Below are 21,192 nucleotides of genomic sequence, written 5' to 3' on the forward strand. Positions count from 1 at the left end.
TGAGCTGAAGCCACCTGACTCAAAATGAAAAGCTATGTGCTTCTATGCTAAGTGCAAGACTTCTCCCTCAATGCAATAAGCTTGTGAATCAAATTAACAAATATTTACTATGTTTTTAATTGCAATTTTTAATTTGCACAACTGCTACACAGAAGAAGAAATGTGAGTCACTGTTAGGAAAACGGACGCATTAATAGACCATAATGTTAAGGGAAATAAATCAGACGCACAAGCTTAAATACCGCATTGCTTCTCTTACGTGAGAAACCTAAAGCACAAAGAAATGACAGTGCAAAATAAAAGACTGATAATAGAAAACAGAGAGGTAGGTATTTTACAAATGAGAAGGAAAGTGGAGGAAGGAGGGGGTGAAATGAATTAAGCTATGTCGTGTGCTTGCACCAACTCCCCATGGTGAATGTAATCATTGTGCCCTGCAAACATGCACTAATACAAATGTAAACTAAAAATACGTAACAGGTTGTACGGAGCACAGCACAGAAAAGGGAGATTGTGGAGTCCTGGAGCCCTGAATACAGACCATGGCTTCACCACTGACACTACAAAAGAATCAGCCTTTGTCTCTCTGATTTCTACATAGGACAATGGAGATCTGTCTTTCCTGGAAAATTATAGCAAGCATTTAGTAGATGGTTATAAAATGCCTGATACACAATAGGTCCTCGTTAAGATTCTCAATAAAAGACAGTAGACATTCTTCTTAGAGTACCAGCTGGGTTTATCCGTAATGGGAAGAGATAAATTGTATGAACTTTAGCGATTCCCATATATATAAATTAGCATAGATGTGCTTCATCAGTGTTACAGTCGCCCACGGTGAAAGCTACACACCTCACATTAATGCACTCGCAAGGCACTTCTTCATCTCTGCGCTTTCCTCCCCCATAACCTCAGGGAGCAGTAAGCAACTGTTGTATTTTTCTTTTGTGTGTCTTGTCCCAGAAGTATAAAAATTAGAGATTTTGTCAAAAGGAATGCTCCTTCAGCACTCCTAGCAGACACTGTGTGCTAGAAATGTCAGAAACAGTATTGTTTTTTAATTCTTAGATGTTTAGAGCAGATGACTACTTAGAAGAAGTTAGAAAATATATCTGGATTCAGAAAACCTTAGGCGTTGGTGGAAAAACTGTTTGTTTTTCTTTTCTGAAGCATTATTTAGTGTAACACGGCCTCTTTCATGAATTCATTGGGCCAATTCTCTCGCGTTCACTGACAAGGCTTTTGTCATTTATGATGGATTTGCTGTGATGGGAGAGAAGCTCGTGTCTTGTTCCTGACTCACTGGGAAGTGTAGAAGTCTTCAACTGGATGGAGCTAAACTACTGGTTGAAAAGTTTAAATTACATACATTTAAAAAAAAAAAAAAAGGCTGAGCGGAACTGTGTGTTTTTTAGCCTGAACTGTTCCCGTTTTCCAAGCATGGACTATGTGTGCATTCTTCTTTGCCTTCTGTCTAACGCTCCCATCTCCCCTCTGCTACTGATCCCACAGAAGGAGGCCAGAAGAGAATTACATGAGAGCCTCTGGAGCCATGGAACATCAGCCTCAAAAGCAGCCATGTTAGTATCTTGTACAAACATCACCATGCACTCAAGACTTACCCAGAATTACACAAGGGCTTAAATACAGACCTTCTAAACAATTTCCTCATAACAGATCCCCTCCCTGTAGAAATCACTCCCAAATATGCAGTAAGACGGGTGAATGTTTGGGAGGAAGAATGAATGAGAGCTATTTCAAAGTAGTAAGAGAGTATTTTCTAGGGAGAGCTGATGCCACGTTTCAAGCAAGGGTTTAAGGCAAGTGGCACCTCCAGTAGCCGCAGGGTAGAACTTTCCCCACACCCCCTGTGTCTGGAACACGGGAGAAGGGAGGGATCCCCTGAGCTCACAAATGCCAGGGGACAAATGGATGAGCTGGACAGAGTTCCCCAAACTGGTGGCCTAGATTGCTGACTCTTCTGATAGTAATACCATTGCAAAGAATATTTTTTGTTTAATGTTCTTATAAATATACCTTTCAAATGAAGTTTAGCATAGTATTTACTGCAAGACTTCTCTGTCTTATGTGGCTAAGATGACCAATCATGTTTGTTTTTTCCAGAAATAGTTTCCTTTGAGCAGGAAATCCCAAATGTACTGCAATGAATTGGTTACTTACTTATGACTCTTTAAAAGAAGTCAAAAATAAGCTGCATTACTGACCTGCAATTATTTGGGTAACCCTTGGAAGCACGCACCCTGAGCCTTCTGAGTCCCCCAGCGCATACTTTTAAAAGTGCTAGACCAGAGCAAAGCTGTCTAGATCTCCTAGTCAGCAAGATGAATACTGGTTTCGACCTCTGCCTTGTCTAGCAGGAACGAAACCTAGTTCTCCTAATGCAATAGCCATTACCAGCATTCAGTGGTATCCCAGAGGGGTTGAAAACCATGCATGATGGTGTAGTTGGGGGAAAATCTACACCCGGAATATGTATTTTTTTCTTCTCAAAACACAGGATGTTATAGAAACAATTGAGGAGAGAAATGCATAATACCGAATGTGTCAATATGAAATGAAACGTTAAGAGTTACAATAGAGTAAACTAATGTAGCACCCTGAAGTCTGAGGCTGCTTAACATTTCGCCCTTGTCCTTGTCCCCCTTTACTTGAGTGCTGGATCTCCTACAAAATACTGAAAATCACCGTTTCCCTCTTTGCACATTTTGCACGGAACATCCCTTTGTCTCTGCCCAGGCTGCCCTTCTATCCTGTTTCTCCAAATGCTCTCTTTCATTCTGTGTAAGTATCTTTCCTATCTGAGCACACGGCGGCTCCGGTGCTGCTGAGTCATTGGATTGGAACACGGATGGGGTAGAACTGCGTGAAGGAGGCAGGAAGAAGCCCCCCTGGAAGCTGGAGCAGCAATCACTTCTCTGATTTCCTGAGAGCAGATACCTGTTATAGCGTTTCCTATGCTCACTGTAAGCAGAAAGCCTTTAAGCAACTGCTGGGAAGTGGGCGTGGCTTACCTATCCCGACACGCATGCGCTCAGAGCAGCATCACAGTCGACCTCATTGACCACTCAGTTCATTCAGCTTTTAATTTAACATCTATTTGCAGAGCACCCACATCACGCCACATGCAGGGCTACACTACCTGTGAGACATTTACTCCACCATCATTTATTCTAGAATCTTCACAGTGTCATAAGGAGGCACTATTTTCTGTCTCCATAAATCTGCCTATTTCTTAAGGCTTAAGCTTCTAGAATCTACACTTTTCTTTCACTAAAGTAGGAGACTTTCTGAATCTGAGGATGTAATGTGAGTGTTTTGTTTTCCAAGTATATTACTTGGTGAGTAAAGTACATTTATGTGTAAGGGTAATCACTGTAATTTCTTAAAAACTCAAAAAAAAAAAAAAAAAAAAAAAAGAGAGACGGTTTTTTTCTTCCACTGGTTCAATGTCAGATTAAATGAAGGCATAAAATGGGTTTCCGAATGCTTCTATTCTCTGACCCTAGTCATTTGGTATTTTAGTAAGTAATTTGGATGTGGAATAAAGTATTCACAAAGGGTAAAATTACCTCAATTACCTACAAACTAACGAGAAGCCTAAAATAACATCATTTTTTTTCCTCCATACACCAACTTTTAGGAGAAGGAGGCAGATAACAAGTGACCCAGTGGATAGACGGGTACCAGACTCTGTGCAACTTAAACTGCAAAGGAAGAGCCTGTGGACTCAGCCTGCAACCCGGTTTTGCAAAGCTCATCCCAGACTTCCTAGATGTTATCTATGGGCTGGATGTGAAACCTGGTGCTTATGTTTTGAGGCTCATTTGGGTTTACGAGAATCAGCTTCTTGCCTCACTCCTGCTAGAATGGGTCATGTTCTTATTTTGTGTTTTTGCTCTTTAGACCTTTCCTACAAAGTTCTCATCATTCCCAGTTATTTTAGTGCACTAAACTTCTCACACTCAGCTTTTAGAGTTTCAAACAAATTAAAATGTAGCATGCAAGCCTGAACAGCAACACTCAGAAATGTAGGCAGATTTTTGATTGTAGTGTCAAAGCCTTAGGTGGGTAAATATTTAATGAGATCCTACTAAGCACTAAGTCTTGCGCTCTGATATGGGAGAGTTAAAAACAATTAGCCTCGGGCACACACACATACAGATTATTTCAGTGACAGATTGACAATACAAAAGACAACTGATGGCAGACATTTAGCTCAACCATGGAGCTGAGAAAATCACCCTCAATTTAGTCCCCGAATAATATTTAGACAAATAAATGAAAAGGGTTTCGGGAAGAAGGAAGAGCAGCAGCAAACCACAGAGGCAGGAAATCGATCGATGGGGTCTCGCAATGAGCTCCCCTAAGTGAGGAGGTAGGTTATGGAGCTCCAAGTCTGAGGAGATGAAGATGAACCATGAGGATGGAGCGGCGAGGACTGGACCGACTCTGGCTGAGGTCTCTGCGTGTCCTAATGGGAAGTCTGACTTATGAGAGGGTGGTGGGTGCCCCTGGCAGGGCTGTCAGCAGGCTGTGATATGCTTACATAAATCGGTATAAATATTTCTTGCTGCCCAAGTAAGAATATTTTGGGTAAGACTGGAACGCGCAGACCTGTTTGGAGGCTTTTTTTCCAAGGCTCATGTCTGTAGGGATTGGAGGACGGTCTGGAGATATAGATCTGAGAACTACTCACAATGGAAAATCCACAGAGTGTGCTGATTTATAGGATTGAACTTGCTTTATAATTCAGCCACATTCTGTTTCAAAGCAGATCTCAGCATAAGGGAGCTCTCTTAGAGAAAGGCCAAGGGAGTCTCCTGAATCGATGCTGAAATATGGTTGGGCAGCCTGGACTTCAAAGTGAGTGTGGGCAAAAACCTCCAGAATATGACTATTTAATAACATCCCACTACTGACGAGGCAGAAAAAAAAGGACACTGCTAATTCTTTACACTGAACTGCCGGCTGTGTTTCTCTTTAATTATATTTAAAAATAACACCTCTGTCAAAGACAACCAAGTTCCACTTGCTACTATGGTTCTCTTTTGAATAACTAATGATATCCTCGACATTGTTGAACACTCCAGCCCTTAAGCATTGGAGCTACATTACTAAGCTTGCAGGGTCCAAACAGGAGGACACCAAAGAGGCGGAACTGCCTCTTCAGTCAATGCATCAGAAATCCTGCTTGTCAGAGGTCATGTTTTTCTCTGAGGGTCACAGTGTCTGGGGAAGACAAGTCAGAGGGTCTGGAAAGACCCACCACTCTGGTTCAGTACTTATAAGACCACGGAGAATCTCTCAATGTGATCAGGACCAAATTATGTGCAGTGTACACAATTTTGTGTAGATGCAATCATAAAAATAGGTCTCATCGATGGCTGATTCCTCTAATACAACTGTGGACTTTATCAAAGAGGACAACAGCATTCTGGTCAGTAAAATATAGGATGAAAAGTTGAGAACACAGCTGGAAAATGACAGCAAATGCGGGCAAGATTAACTTACTATGACACAGTATTTTAAAAGGCATGCATCCAGTTTAAGTGATTTATCTACAGAACAGGTTCTTGAAAGCATCAGCCAGCTGCATTTCAAACCCACTTAATCCCCCTTTTCTTATTCTAAAAGAGATATTAGCAACAAACACACAATTAAGAGACTTTTCAGAACTAGTTTCCCAATTGCCAGGTACTGGAATGATCCTTTTGGTTTAACTCATTAAGTTGGGTGGCTAACATTACTTAAATACATTGTTTTCTATTAATTTCTGGAGTTGTTTTTAAAAAATCTCAAAGCCATAACAAGTGTGTAATTCACCAGAGAAAATGAAACTGCTCTTTGTTAAGTACACATTGAAAAATCATATGCTACAGTATGTATTGTGCATCAGGTACAGTCAAAAAAGCTGTATTTCCAAAACCCAATGAGAAACCAATGCAGTGCATTCTGGCACGCAATGCAGCAGGCGAAGATACTCCTATCTGTGCTGACTAATGTCTGGAAACAAATGAAAAGTTCTGCTTGCTTGAATATATAAAATCAGAAGTGCAACTTACGTAAAACTTCCAATACACAAGTATCTTAAGATAAATAAAAATAGATTTGGCAGCAGGAAAATCTAGGCTACTTATTCAGAGAAAACCCATGGCAAGGTCCCTGAGATGAGCAGCAGACCATCAGGTCTGAGGCCGGCACAAACCCTCCTAAGTCAGCGACACGCGGAACAGAAGCTGCACCTTTTCCTGGGCACTGCAGAAGTCTCGCCTCTCCCTCCCTAATTTCAACACAGCACACATTCAGCATGGCGCATTCCAGCCACTGTCACATCGCAGAGTTGTCTTCTGCTCCAAACACTCAGGAAGGCTCCCTGCTCACCCAAAAGCATGGCCAGACATGGGGCACAGCAAGCCATGTCACTCCCAGGCTCACTTTCAACCACATAGCCCCCAAATCACTTCTGCCCAGCTACCATCCTTGGTGCACTTGGAATTTCCCAGACAGGCATGGCCGTCAGAGCTTTCCCTCTCCCAGCTCTGTCTACGGGGAAATCCTTGTTTATCTGCACGGTGTGCTCTTTTATCCCCTTCTTATCTGTCACTTCTAATGTCCCACTTCTATCGCCCAAGTGGAACTCACTACTGCGTGACGGGCGGTCAATAGTTCCCTTGCTTACTTCTTTACTCTTTGTATCTCTTTCCAAGAAATAATCTCTGCAAGGCAGGGATTCTGTCTGCGTTGTTCACTGTCATGTATTTTAAGGTCCTTACTGGAGACCATGGCACAATATCTGCTTTGGATTTTAACTGAAGCAATTCAAAGTGCGGCTCTTTTGAATGTAACTTTTTTCCCTCCCACAAATGCAATTCTTTAAGAGCATCAATCTGTAAACTTCATGTGTACAAATCTCAATGTGGAGTATCTCTTAGTAAATCCTGCCAGAGGCACAAGTCAATGTATGGAAGGCAGATTCTAAATTACCCCTCCAGTGTCACACTGCTCACAAGTGGGGATCTGGGATCAAATCTACAGAGCCTAGAATCCCACAAGTTGTGCTTTCAGCTTCTACCTCCTATATTTATTCTATCTATCTATCCATTTATCGTTCATCCATCCATCTTTCCATTCATCTATCTATCTATCCATCCATCTATCTATCTATCATCTACCTATCTACGATTTTTTGAGTTAGGGTCTAGCTATGTTATTCAGGCTATCCTCAAACTCCTGGGTTCAAGCAATCCTCCTCTCTCAGCCTCCCCAGGTCAAACTACAAGCCCACAATGCCATGCCTGGTTCATAGTATATATAACAAATTTATAGTATACAAAATACCTTAGAATAAAGACTTACAGCAGAAGAAGAATGGAATTAGGGATGGAGAGGTAAAGGGGGTACAGAATAGAAGGAATAAATGGTATTCATGATAGTTTATAAACTAAAGAGTCTGAGTGACCCAGCAGACACTAATGTAAACGCATTGTATGGAGCACTAAAATGAATACAAGACCGTTTCAGATCTAAAAGAGACCATTGAAGGTGGTTAAGAAGACAGCAAAATTGAGGCTGGAGATTTAGCTCAGCGGGATAAGCGCCTGCTTTGAAAGCAGGCAGTCGTGAGTTTGATCCTTGGTACCGATAAAAAGGAAAAAGACAAAAAAAAAAAAAAAAAAAAAAAAAAAGAAGACAGCAAAATCTTACAGGACTGTTGGTAGAATGGAGACCTTAATGGAAACCCATGGAATCCAAAGCCTGTCGTAGTTACTTTAAACAGCAAGGACAAGAGGCGGTAAACGTGTAGCTTAGTTTCTTTTCTTCTTCAAATCTGAGGACTAGCTTAGTTCTACAGTTAGTTTTGGGTTTGAGGGAGAGAAACTCGGTCTTTCTCATCTTCACCCACATATTCAAAGGCTGTTGTGATTAAATAAATCAATGTGATGATACTTTTTATAAATCACAGAACATTTTGCAAACAATTATACGTGATTATACCCATGCTTAATTTATATTTTGACACCAAATAGAATTGCAGTACAATCTTCCTTGCTTTTTTTCTTTTTAGAAAAACGTTGCCGTTTAGAGCTGGAATGGAATTCTTCCTGATAACTGTACAGAATCACTCATCCCATAAATCCCTCTCCCGTTACTGTCCTTGGTTTCCTATGCATGCAACATGTCCTCCACAGCAGGGTTGAGAATAATGATTTGCTGATTTGGACTCTTTGTCATTATGCCTTCCTGTCTCTCTTTTGGATACACTTCTCTCCCACAGTTCGCATCAGTGATGTGGTTTCACTTTCTTTCAAGGAGCAGGATCAGTGATCTCCACTAAATACTGGGAATGGTACTGCAGTCACAGGCTTACTGTTTTCCCAGTGCTAGCATTCAAGCCATGGACTTTAAATGTCCAGTTAATCTGAAATGCTAATTAAATTCTTCATAGAAACTGTATTCTTCGTTAAGAGTAAGTGGGGAAAGGGCACAAGGTAACGTGCATTATTTCAATTCTACTTTTAATTTTTGAAGTTTGAAGTTTTTTCATTAGTTTATTATGACCACCTTTCTTCTATGAAGATATTATTCTGCTTAGATGATAAAATAAAATGAACCACCAAGGAGACTAAAAGTACAAAATCTAATAGCTATCCTTTAAGCTAATTAAAAATCTAGGATGCAAATCTCCTGATTCATAATCCAAGCCATTTCTATCACTGCATGTAATGATTAACTTTCCACATATAGTTTTAAAAACCAGATGGCTGCTTCAGACAAAAGTTTGTAGCATCTATTTTATACGCCAAAGAAATCTTTAGAAATGAAAAAAATTACTACTTCTCTATTAGATGAAAAAAATTTCTCATTTGTAAAGTCGTACACACGTGAGTAAGCAAACTGCCAGAGAGCCATGAAGGTAACGAAGGTTCCTTGCTCCTCCCCTTTTCCATTTTCCATTATTCTCACTTTGTTTCCCTTCTCCTGTTTGCTTCTTAAAGTTCTTGCCATCCTCACGTTCACTGCGTGGTTCTCATTCATTCTACTTCTATCCCATAACTCCATCTCAACATCGTTTCTCTTTGAAACAAAGGAAAAGCCAGATGGATTCCAACCTAGGCAAAGCTAGGACCAGGTTTCCACTGAGATTTACCCAGCTGCACACCCATCTTCAGGACTGCAGCTCTTCGAGTCTAACAGCAAACGAGAGGCTAAGTTTCTGCTTTCCACCAGGATGGATCACAGGGGAAGACTCCGACATTGCACGCTTGGTGGAATGGTTTAGTTCAATCAGCATCACAGCTGAAGCTGCTTACAACTGATGTCTGTCAGACTCTGTCTGCAGTGTGGACCCAGTGGAGGAAAAAGCCTTGGTGAAGCACATTGCCCTTATCAGGACCAAGTATGACAGTAAAGTGGAGAAGCACAAACCTTGGTCAGGGCAGGAAACAATACAGCAGCATGGAAGAAAAATTACTTAGTCTTGTACAAGAATATTTTCTGTAATGAATATTCAGTTCCTGGTTATTTACAGTACACTTAACATTTTATTTCTGCAGAGGATTATTCTTCTTTTCATAATTAGAATCATAATTTTTCCCCATTGTGTGCTGAGAATTTATATTTAATCTTGGTGAGAGTCGAGAACTGTATTATACCCATTATTGCAGTTCCCGGAATCTTGCCACGGTGCCCAGGTGATATTACACTTGTTCTAGTCAAATAAACTCCTAAATTCCATTAAGTTCATATTAAAAAAAAAGGTTTAAAACAGTGATTTTCAAGTTCTCAGACTTCTCATTTTTAGCAATCTGAGATCAGAGACAGCAGCCAAAGACTGACAATTTGGTGCTTTGTGATCCTTTCATGTTCTACTCAAAGTGTATCTAAAGTAAATGGTGTTTTTTAATGGACAACCTGAGTAATATTATACAAAGATAATTTGCACTGGAAGTTCTTCATTAAAAACAATGTGTCAGGTGGTTTCTACATAAAATTATTATTATAACAACTATGTGGATAATTCACATGAAAACCGTATTTCTTTTATGCATATAATAGATGTAAGTTTAATTTTTTGTTACTGTGCATATCTGGTGCCAATCTGTCAAAGAATTCTCTTAGAACTATAGGGCTAGCTATACAGCTATGGTCCCATATTCCCTTTCACCTCATGAGATAAAAACCTACCCCCTGCATCTCTGGAGTACGTCTCAGATGGATTTTGTTTCTATAACTGTTATCGTCACACTGCCCATAAAATGCTCATAATATTTAATTGTGGATTCTGTCTCCCGTACAGTAGAATAATACATTTACAATTACTTTAAACATTAAAATACGATTTTCATTTTACTGGATTTATTTTTCATTTTTTAGGATTCTCACAAACATCTAAACAACCCAGAAATACTTTTGAAATAAAGTAATGGAAAAAATTCATAGCCTTATTTCATAAAATACAACAGAAAGACCGAGCAAAAAGCAAGGGTTACAAGTCCTCTCCCCACCCACACACCTTTGGACTGAGAAGGCTTCTTGTTACTTTTCCTTCCAGCAGCATTTGTTGCTTAAGGAAGGCTGTCAGTAGCTAAGAGGTTATTAAGCCTCCCACACACGCCTGTTTTCTTATTTACACCGTTAGATTTCTCCCTCTATAAGAACTTGAAACACCGATCGTTTGCTTTCAACCACTTCCTCAAATGCTCTGGAATCCAATCCATGTAGACCCTTCCTGTAGCACCCTTCGCCGTTAACTGTAATTCACCCTGAGCACTTTCTTCAAGCGTGAGTCTACCTGCAAAGGATGCTTGATGTCAATGGCTTTCCAACCAAAGCTTTTGTTTCAAAACAGAATTCCAAAAACAGAGTGTCTTATGTTGCAACCCAACAATACAGAGCTATCTTTTTCCTATTTTTCCATAAAAACACCTAGAGGGGAATTCGTCCCTGAGATGGGAAAGGCAGCCTTCAAGGTTTGCAGGCGGTGCTTGTTTCTTATTACTCTATAAATTACGTTCATGAATGAATGAATGAATGCACATTGTGAGGTCACGCCAGAGACCCTGGAAACATATCTTGCTAATAAAGTGCACCATCTGAAAAGTTTCATCTGAATGAACAGATCAATAGGTAAAGATTTTTTAACTCCCTATAAAGTGTGCCCAAGCGAGTTAATAAATTTTATGAAACCTTTATATTCCTTTTATTTGTAGTAAAAATGTTCCCTCAAATGCACTAAATGACAGATATGTCCTTGTGAAAATGAGTTAAGCTTAAATTATTTTTAAAATAACCAGGTCTAGTCTTCATTGCTAATGCAACAGTGATTCATTTAAAAACATGTAAGCCAATTTTTTATGGAACTAATTTGTTTATCAATACTACATGTGTTACATTAAAATAAAATAAAAGATGGAAAAAATAAAGGCCAATCTAAAAAACTGAAACACTTGATGTCCTTTTTTTAATGATTAGATTTGGTGGTTTAATAATATCATTCATGATAAATGTTTTGCAAGTACATCTGTTCACTACTCAGATCAATGCAGTCTACTTGGGAATAAGATTAACTTCATGTTAAAATAAGAAATTAGAATAATAATCATCAAACTCCCTAGGTGCTGGCAAGTTTGCCTCAAGTGTTAACTGAACACACTGCTGAGAATATGTTCCATAGACATCAGAATACTCCCGGGCTACACATGTTGGTTTGGCAAAACAACCGCAGGTTATCCAATCACTTTTGATTTCAAAGGAAACTTATTCTTGCCCGTTCTGAAACCTTGGTCATAGGAACTTTATCAAAATTCAGAGGTTCATCTATCTTCTGCATGGCAGAAACAGCAATTCAAATACATTTTAGGTAGAAGTCAAGCAAAAGTGAACTGAACCTATGCATTAACGTTCTAATTGTAGCTACTAAGATTTCCGGTATCTTGTAATAAAGAATATAAATAAAATTACTCTTTATTACAGAACACAATAATATGTAGACTATGAAACAAGAAACAATAGTAAAAAGGAAACAAACCACTATTTTGTCCCTAATTTTCAGTAGTTTATAAAACTAATAATAGATCCAGATTGTTATTTTTTTCGGAACACCAGTTATTTAAAATGACATTTAAAATGACGCAACTCAAGATTAAGTGGTTTATGTGCTCTATGGTTTTGTAAAGTAAATACCTCCTCAGAAGTTGTTTTTTCTTTAAATCTTTAATTCAAGTTACTATAAACCACTCATAATCAAAAGAAAGCGTAAAAAAATTAAAAATAGGGGAAGTGGTTTTCAACTGATGTTTCACCCATGATATGAAATAAGTCATAAAATATTATATTCATGAGATTTAAAGTGTTCCCTAAACAAAATCAGTCTTACGGAGACCACAGAATAGCATGAGGATTCAAAAATTTCAATGCAGAACACAGCAAGGAAGCCTGACTTTGACATCACTTTCATTTGGATGTGCTAATGACAATGGGTGGAAACTAGAAACCACCAGTGCCTTAAACAGAAACCTTGTGTAATTACTTAAAAAAGAAGAAGCAAGATGCAGAGTGTGATAGGAAACTCACATATAAAAACTAAATGGTAGCAACTGAACAAAAAAAAAGAGAATATTATTTCTTCTATGGATTGTTGCCTTCATTTTGAAAGAGATGCCGGAAAATAAGAAAGACTTGGAGGACCTGTAGGATAGCCCAGCCTCAACACCATGTCTGCCAAATGGGATGGACCATCCGACCAGCTCAATGGCCGGAAAGGCTACAGAACGTTGCACAGAAATGACTTGTAATATTCAAGTACTGCTGAAAAATTGATTGACTTCTTAATATCTCAATGATAAGTCATCTACTTGAGTAACTGCCCCCCCTTTTTTTCATTTTTCTCTAAGATCATCTTTCCAAAGCTTTTCAGGAAGCTTTCTTGAGTATACCAGGATAATCCAATTCCTTGCAGGGAGCAAAAGACTATCCAAACACTGAGTAGTGGCCCAATCTCCTGTGATGCTGGATCCGTCCATCCATGACTATTGACTCCTGTTCCGTTTCACCTCCATGGGAAACTCCATGCTCCAACAGGGGCTCCCAGAATGTTTTTAGCGACAGCTTCCTCACATTAGTTTAAAGCCGCTAGTTTCACAGCAACTTGATATATTCAGGTTTCTCAAATTAGGTAAAGCGTCCACTAAAGAGCTGCACTTACTGAACCCGGATTCTTCTTTTATCAAGTCCTTCACTTAAAAATGGATGTTAAAATAGAATCCTAAATTTAATTATTTTATAAAGAAGTCCTCGAGAGAATGTTCTGTTTTTACTGGATTTTTAAAACTTAATCTTTAGATGACATCTGGGCTGTTGTTTTTGTTTTGCTTTGTGTGTATAGAAGTGAAATTCTCGTTGGATTTCATTTGGAAAAGTATTGGAACATTCATAAAGAAGTTTAATCTATAAATAAGGTATTTATTTGGGTGTACGTACATCAGATAAAACTTCAGAGTATCTTTTTTTTCATACCTACTACTTTAAACAAAACTACAGAAAGAAAACATGGTATTTCAGTAAAAGTAACTACATATTAATTCAATCAACGAAGCAAAAATAATATTTTCACTGGTTTCTGCTTTATCTTCTTTAGTTTCTCTTATGAGCTTTAGTTCAAGTTTAAATTATAAATCTGATAGTAAGACCTTATCTATGTAATAGCTCGTGTTATTACCCAGTAATCAAGAGCAATATTACGTATTTTAAAATCCAGATATTTACATGATTTTCTCATCAGTTTTTTCTGTCCTGCTAATGATGCCTGGTAGCATCTGTTAGGTATTTTGATATTTGACACATCTGTCTCAAAGCCAACACACTCCAACAAGTCAATGGATGATGGGGTGATTCATCAACAGAGTCAATAGTTTGCATATTTACTCAATAAAGTTCTACAACACAAAATGTGCCTTGTCTTAGACATCTACAATGGGAACACCCAAGTGAACATCCCCAGCAATATCCAAATCTTCAGATATAGAAAAAGCCAACTCCTACCTCCATCTCCAGATCCTGATCCTGCATCTGGGAGGAAAAAGAAGATAAAAAGAAACAGAATTTGTATGTAGTTGACAAACATTAAAGCAGGAGTTTTTAAAGTACAATCTTACTTTCCTAATTTAAGACCACATTACAGTTGCTTGTGAAATTTATTAATACTTAATCTGATGAGGTCTGGCTACATCAGTTCAACTTAATTTCCATTCACCCAATGCATAAAAGAACTTCTCTCTCACTATTATTGGTAAACTTTACCAACAATGTATTATCAGCTTTAGGAAATTCCTAAATTTGAGTGCACAAAATCCCTCAATTCGGAACTAGAACTTACAAGCTTTAACCAAATAAATAAATAACATAACATAACATAACATAAATTGAGGTGCTAAAACAATCAATATTTTAGAAATTAAACAGTTTAATACACATGCCAAAGAAACTCGTAATTATTTCTTATGTTACTGCAAACTGCTTAGGAACAAAGAAGAAAATCACTTAAAAATAAACCTTTATATAATTGGTAATATATTTAGAAATACCACCAGTTTTTTATAACTCGCTATGAAACTAAAGCATCCTTTGTTTTGGCAGTGAGTGGAAGAGAAGGCTTCATCTTTGCCTCCATACTCATAACTGAATGCGCACTCGGGGTATCAGCAGAGCAGCCTCCTTCCTGAGCTCCTCTTTCTCTCCTGCTGCACCTCTGCTTCTGCACAGCTGTGACAGCCACTGCACTCACAAACGCTCACTAGTAATCACAGCGGCTACACTGCGTACTTCTGGGAACTCCGTTCCAAGAAACACCCGGCACTCTGGTTCTAGTCAAGACCACCCAGTGTCCATCTGCTTCTGTTAACCAGGGCACCTCTCCCTCGGCTCCCCACTTTCTGAGTTCTAACACAGCAGATGATGGGTTCTTCATGTTAATAGTGGTGGGCAACGAGGGGGCCAAGGGTTTAGCTCAGCAGCGTAAGCACCTGCCTGGCAAGCACAAGGTCGTGAGTTCAATCCCAGGTACAAAAAAAAAAAAAAAAATAGTGAGCAATAAGACTAATGCTAAAATCTGCTGTGTGACACACCACTGCCCCACACTGAAATCTCTAACCCAGTTTATAAGACTTAGGTCTAATGTCACTTCTGGGAGCTTGTATTTGATGTTTCAGTCTAAATAAAAGGAAGTATTGCTTTTATTTCCCTGTCTCTGGGACACTTAGCAAGATACTGAACAATGATGCCTGCCTGGGATCCCAGCAGAGGCAGAGGCAAGAGGTCACAAGCTCAAGTTCAGCTGGCACAACTCAGCAAGTTAGACAGACCCTGTCTCCAGAAAGCAAGGAAGGACGGAAGGAAGTCAGTCTGGGGATGCAGCACCTGGATTCAACTCTAGTGCCACACACTCAAAGAAAGATACTACACAGAAAGTGGCATGGTGTGTGAAAATCCAAATATGGAAAACCAAAAAAACGTAAACGAAAAAAATTGAAACAGCAGAAGAGCAATGGGACGGGAGGTGGGGGCAGCCAGGTAGAACGGACATGGCTGGGAGGGTCTGATTAGACACATACACGTATCAGTTCCCTGAGATGAATGTGGTTATGTACCACAACCTACGCTCATAGAAGAAAACAAATATCTGAAGAAAGCTGACACGACTGGAAGAAGGGGCGCCTTGTTCTCTGTGCTGCTCCTCGTTATGGCACGAATGCTCCCTCAAAGAAGCAGGGGTGGACCTGTTGGCCTGGGTACTGACTCGCAGGTTCTAAGACTGTATCATCAGAATGCCAGTTTATTAACTGTCTGCTAAAGTCAGTGGACGCCTGTCGCTGGGGCAGCACATTTTTGCTTTAAAGACCTTAAATTGGGAAAATCATTTATAATAAAAACATTTCTTGGTAAAGTATGTAATCAAGTGAGGATTTCAGTGATATAATTTGCGAACTCAATGATAAAAGACAAGAGGGAGAAGGGTTTATTTCAGGCATAGAAGGAAAAGCTTTCGCACCGGGATGATAATCCGAAGCTACAGCACATTTCTTGTGGACAGAACAGTCCTTAAATGATCAACATCTGCTAGGCTTTCTGTTAGTATATTTTCACAGATAAAATTGTAATTATCAAAATCAAATAAATCAAAAGCTTCAGTATTATTTGTATTCATCAGGGACTAACTCAGATTGCAGTACTGTAGTGCTAATCTGTCTGACGTATAATTTAGTTGAATGTATATAATTTCTTTCTGATTTTCTAGGAAAGTCATAAACTCAAGCACAATGGCCTGCTCCTCCTTCCAGACTTGCGCACATGAAAGGGTGTGTGGATCAGTTTATGGGCTGCAAGCCTCAGATCCTGCTCAATAGACAACATAAGGAGTGCGACTTAGCGTTCCGAGACTTGTTCTTCTCCTCCTGGATGAGTATAGGAATGTCTTTCTCACTAGGATGGCTGTTTTGAGGTTTGCAGTACTACAGTATATTTTAAATGTTTAAGCGCTGTTTGGAGGACAATAATTAAAATAGTGAGTAAACAAATCTACTCATCAATAGGTGTTCTAATAAATATGAATGGCTGAGGAAAATCAGAAAAAAAGTGATGGTAGTATTTGGGTTTGTATTTCCCTCATATGTCTCTAAAAATGCAAGAAGGCATGGTTTCAGCCTGAGGTAGCAGTACAAGTTTCTACTCCCAGGGCAGGAAGATCACAAGTTCAAGACCCGCCTGGCCAACACAGCAACCCAGTGAGACCCTGTTTCAAAATGGAAAGGAGGTAGAGGCTGGGAGGGAGCTCTTGTGAAAGCCCCAGGTTCAAACTCCAGTGCCACAAAAAGGGGGTGGTTATGGTGGTTGGGATGATCAGCGTTTGCTTTGACCCAAGTTAATTAAATATCTGGAAAAGAAAGGGGAAAAAGTTTGGGAAAAGGATCATTTAAGGTCATTATGGAAAACTAATGCTTTCTCACTTATAAAGTGAGCCATCTTGGAAAAACACAATCAGCCTACTAGACACAGACGCACCCAAGGAAAAAATTACACTGTTGGACTTGAATTTGGGTTTACAGTCAACATATTTCACACAAGGAAAGAAGTTAAACTGACAGCAAGGTAGTTGAGGACACTGTCCAAAGAGAAGCTATTTTCTAGATAAAAAGAAAAAAAAAAAGATTTGTAAGTTCAATGAAATACATTATTATCTTCTATGGATTTCTATTTCCACAGATTACAACTTGCCTCCTCTAGTCAGCGTCAAACAACCATAAAAAATAAATCAAAAATCTATGAAGAGAAGAACGAGAAGCCCTCTTAGATACAAAGTTGGAACCGCAGTTTATTTAGGGTCAGACCTGGATCATGAAAATGACTTTGGTCTTTCCAGCATCAGAGAACCGGAAGCCCTTCAGACACACCGTGGGCGGAAGGGACACTCCCCAAGGCTGGCTCATTAAGCCATCCTGGGAAGATCTAAGTGTGAATGAGCGAAGCCCAGCTTACTCCGCGGTGATTAAATTCTGCACTTGGCTGAGGGTTTATTTTCATAGTACAACCAGCACATCAGAGACTAGAAGAAGAAGACACAAATGAATCAGGAGATGGTGACGCTGACGCTGTCAGGAACTTCAGGCTGGCAAGGAAGCAACAGACTTCTGGCTACCAGATGTCACCTGGCATCCCCCCAGCTTCAGATCAGTCTATTGTATCCACTGCTCACTGGTCCTTGCAAAGAAAGCCTGCTGTCCTTGAACCCGAAGGAGCAAATCCCTTCTGTAACACTCTGCTATCTGCCCACCACCTTCCTGGCATCTGGGAAACAAAGTTCTATTTTTTCCTGTTCCATTTGTTCTACAGGATCATTTTTCATTTTTTGTTCCTTTGCTACAGCTGACTGACTTTTCATAATTAGTTTGCCTCTTGTCTTTCTTCTGTTCCCCGTGCCTGAGCAGGCAGCTCGCCGTCCTCTCCGCCCTGCTGGGAAGGCCTGTCCACTGCCTCTGCTGGCCTGTCACGTTACTCATGGCTACTCGCCCAAGACCCACGGCGGTGACCTGTCTGCTCTTGCAGATGAGAAGCACTAGAGGGGCAGTCCAGCCTTTCCCAGACCGCTTTTCTAGAAAGGGGTTCACATCCTGAGACAAAACATCACCTAGGAGGAAAGATGACTTAAACCAGACCAAAGCTCCTGGACCACTGTCTGTGAGAAATGGCACCAATGCTCATCTGCTCATCGCTTAGGAAAGTTGGGAGTCATCGGTACTTCTTAAGATATAATTAACTACTAGCAACTGATGGGCATAAGGTAATCCCTTGAGGGAAAAGAGACCTTTCTTCTTGGGGGTTTCCCACCCTGCCTCAGCCATCAAGCACATAACTATTATTCTAATGCTAGATTTGTTTAATTATGAGGGATTATTAAAAGAAGTAGACTTTTCAAAATACTACACTATGCTTCTATTTCTTAAAGGACCATATGTTTTATATCATTATTATTTTCTGAATATACACACATCATTCCAATTGTCAGAAACTATGACTTTTCAGAAGGGTACTTGTCTGCCACTATCCTGAGATGTGGAAGTTTCTTTAATACAAATGATACGGAGAGCTCAGTGCTAACCCAAAGACTGGTTCGTTTTAAATAAAGCACTGCTTTATCAAGGTGAACTGTGCTCTTACTGTTTTCCCTCCCTGTAATGCTGTTAGGGTCTAAGAACTAATACACAAAAGGGGAATCAGAAGATAATAAGAAGTAGTTACTTTCTTCCCTCAGTTTCTTTACAGCATTCGGGGTACAACATAAGTAAAATGTTTTGTAGACTCTCAAGTCATCTGTGTCAGAAGGGCCGAACTTCAGCATCAGCCACGCCTCCCACAGATGCATTCTTCAATACAACCGCTAAACGGTAAGTGGAGCATTTGGCGGACTTACTAGTGTTAGGTCTTAACTTCTGAACTCAAATCTGCTAAGCTGCCCTCAAACAGATAATTCTACTTTTCAAAATAAACATACAAAACAAAACAAACTTTATCCATCCATACATAGGTTTCTTTATGTAGGTATCTGGTTGGAGAATTAAGCATTCTTGTCACTGTTCAATCTATTCAACTATATGTTATTCAATAATGTGCAACCTACTAATGTCCTTATGATACACCTGCTCTCTCCCCAAAGTGATTTCTAATATAACAAGGGAGGAGACTAATTCATGCCTTACACGAGAGAGTAAAAGGCCTGTTTGGCCAGGCTGAAGCATCCGTTTGCAGAAAACACATCAGGAAACACAAGACACGAGTTTTGTGATCCCTCGAGGGACCACGCACATACCTGTGGCGCACGACCCTTCGGCCACCACGAGGATCTCACTCTGCTGTTTGCAGGCCGCCTGTCGCAGGTAGCACTCGTTCTGGTAGCTCTCACCATTGGAGCCACACACAGGCACATAGTCAGTGTTGCACTGGGAACACACAGACGGGAGCCTACGGTTAGCACTGCAGTCTGCGCCCCTCCGGCACCCTGAACACAAATAACCATTTACAAAACAAGCCACTTGTCCTTGTTTTCAGTGATGCCCATGGGATCCTGTAAGTCTTTAACCCGGTGCATCACTGAAAGACAGTTCATTGAGTGCATCACTGAAAGATACCCAAAGGCAGCATCCGGTCAGCCAACCGGTCATTCGATTTAGATGAGGGAACAAGAAGTATCCAAATGAATTGGTGACTCCAACAGTGATTGGACAAGGAGCTGGAAGAAGATGCAGCAATAAAGAATCAAGACTGTATGAGGTCGTTTTTTTCTGCTCCATAGCCCGACTTGGTAGAAAAAAGTTTAACCGCATTACAATGTTCAATCTGTTCAAAACAAGGCAATTATCTGCGTTTGGAGCAGAAGTGCTTAGCTGACATGCAAAAAATCCAGTTACTCTTTGGTTGTTTTTCTTCCTATTGACTTTGCAACCTTATAAAATTTTAGCTATTCAGATAAAATGTAGATTTACTGATTCAATTTATGTACCTTTAAAGAAGTAGATATTGATGGAGCTACCATCTGGAATCAAGATTATGGAATACAGAGAAAAAAAATTAAACAGCTATTGAACTATAGGCAAATTTCACTGAATACTCCAAAGTATGATTATCACTATACATTTCAGAAAGAAGGAAGTTCATTTTTAAAAACAATGTTATAAAAGTACACATTTTTGTAATGGAAATTAGGCAACCTACTGGGTATAGTCATCATGGTATAATCACCCTCGAAGGCATTAGAGATACTTGGCTGTGTCCTATACCTGCTAATTACACCAAGGATGTGATTATCTCATGATACTACTGGTGTACTTCATTGTTTAATTAGAGCAAACATAATGACTAAGATGATTTTTTTATAAATGTTACTTATGCCAGGAACTAAGGAAGATCTTTCATACAGATACATGAGCAAACACTTCTGTTTTCAATTTTAAGTAAAATATTTGGCCTTTTGACGTGCTGTAAGTTGATGACACACATGAAAAGACAATGACTTAACAGGGTGGCTGTGCAATTTATATGATAATAAACCTAAAACTATCACAAAATACCTAGTCTAGTCAACAGTTTATGCAAAAGATAAACTCTTGAGCTGATTGTCAAGATAAATCTTTATCTGATATAAGATAAACCTTTATGCTCTAGTTTTTGATAATGTATATACTTTCTTACTCCAAGTCAACTATACAACTCTTGCTCTTTGCCTTTATGTAACAGCTTAGTCATTCTGACAAATTTACAAATGGTGCAAGTCAATATTCTCTAAAATGAAATTCTTATGAGTCTTGCTCTTTATCTGTGAATAAAATAAATATTATATGCTACTAATTTTGATCTACTTCTCCTCAAACTATAAATTCAAACAGTATGACACTCAAATTACGATGGCAATAATTGCTAACAAGATGATTTATTACATATTTTATAAATCTTCTTTATCCTTATTTCATACAATTCATAATCCAGACAGTCTGAAAGTCCTCTATATAATTCCTTTCCACGAGTAGACAAATGGTTTCTAGTCTCAGACTATTTATATATTTTACAACTGACTTGCTTAGACTTTTTGCCAAGATTTCACTAATCTTCAACATAGGCAAGTCATTT

General features: G+C 39.3%; 1 protein-coding gene across 1 annotated transcript in view; it reads right to left on the reverse strand.

Annotated features, from left to right (window-relative positions):
* Tmeff2 (transmembrane protein with EGF like and two follistatin like domains 2) overlaps positions 1-21,192 on the reverse strand; it is a 232,842-nt gene that overhangs the window by 203,036 nt on the left and 8,614 nt on the right. Inside the window, exons 3-4 of the mRNA XM_063259468.1 lie at positions 19,379-19,508; positions 14,062-14,088 (exon numbers count right to left, since the gene is read on the reverse strand). Of these exons, the coding sequence (XP_063115538.1) occupies positions 14,062-14,088; positions 19,379-19,508 (157 nt within the window). The remainder of the gene's footprint in view (positions 1-14,061; positions 14,089-19,378; positions 19,509-21,192) is intronic.

This window comes from Cavia porcellus, unplaced genomic scaffold (genome assembly GCF_034190915.1).
Source record: "Cavia porcellus strain 051 isolate PalLab524CR breed Dunkin Hartley unplaced genomic scaffold, mCavPor4.1 scaffold_12, whole genome shotgun sequence".
Lineage (NCBI taxonomy): Eukaryota > Metazoa > Chordata > Mammalia > Rodentia > Caviidae > Cavia > Cavia porcellus.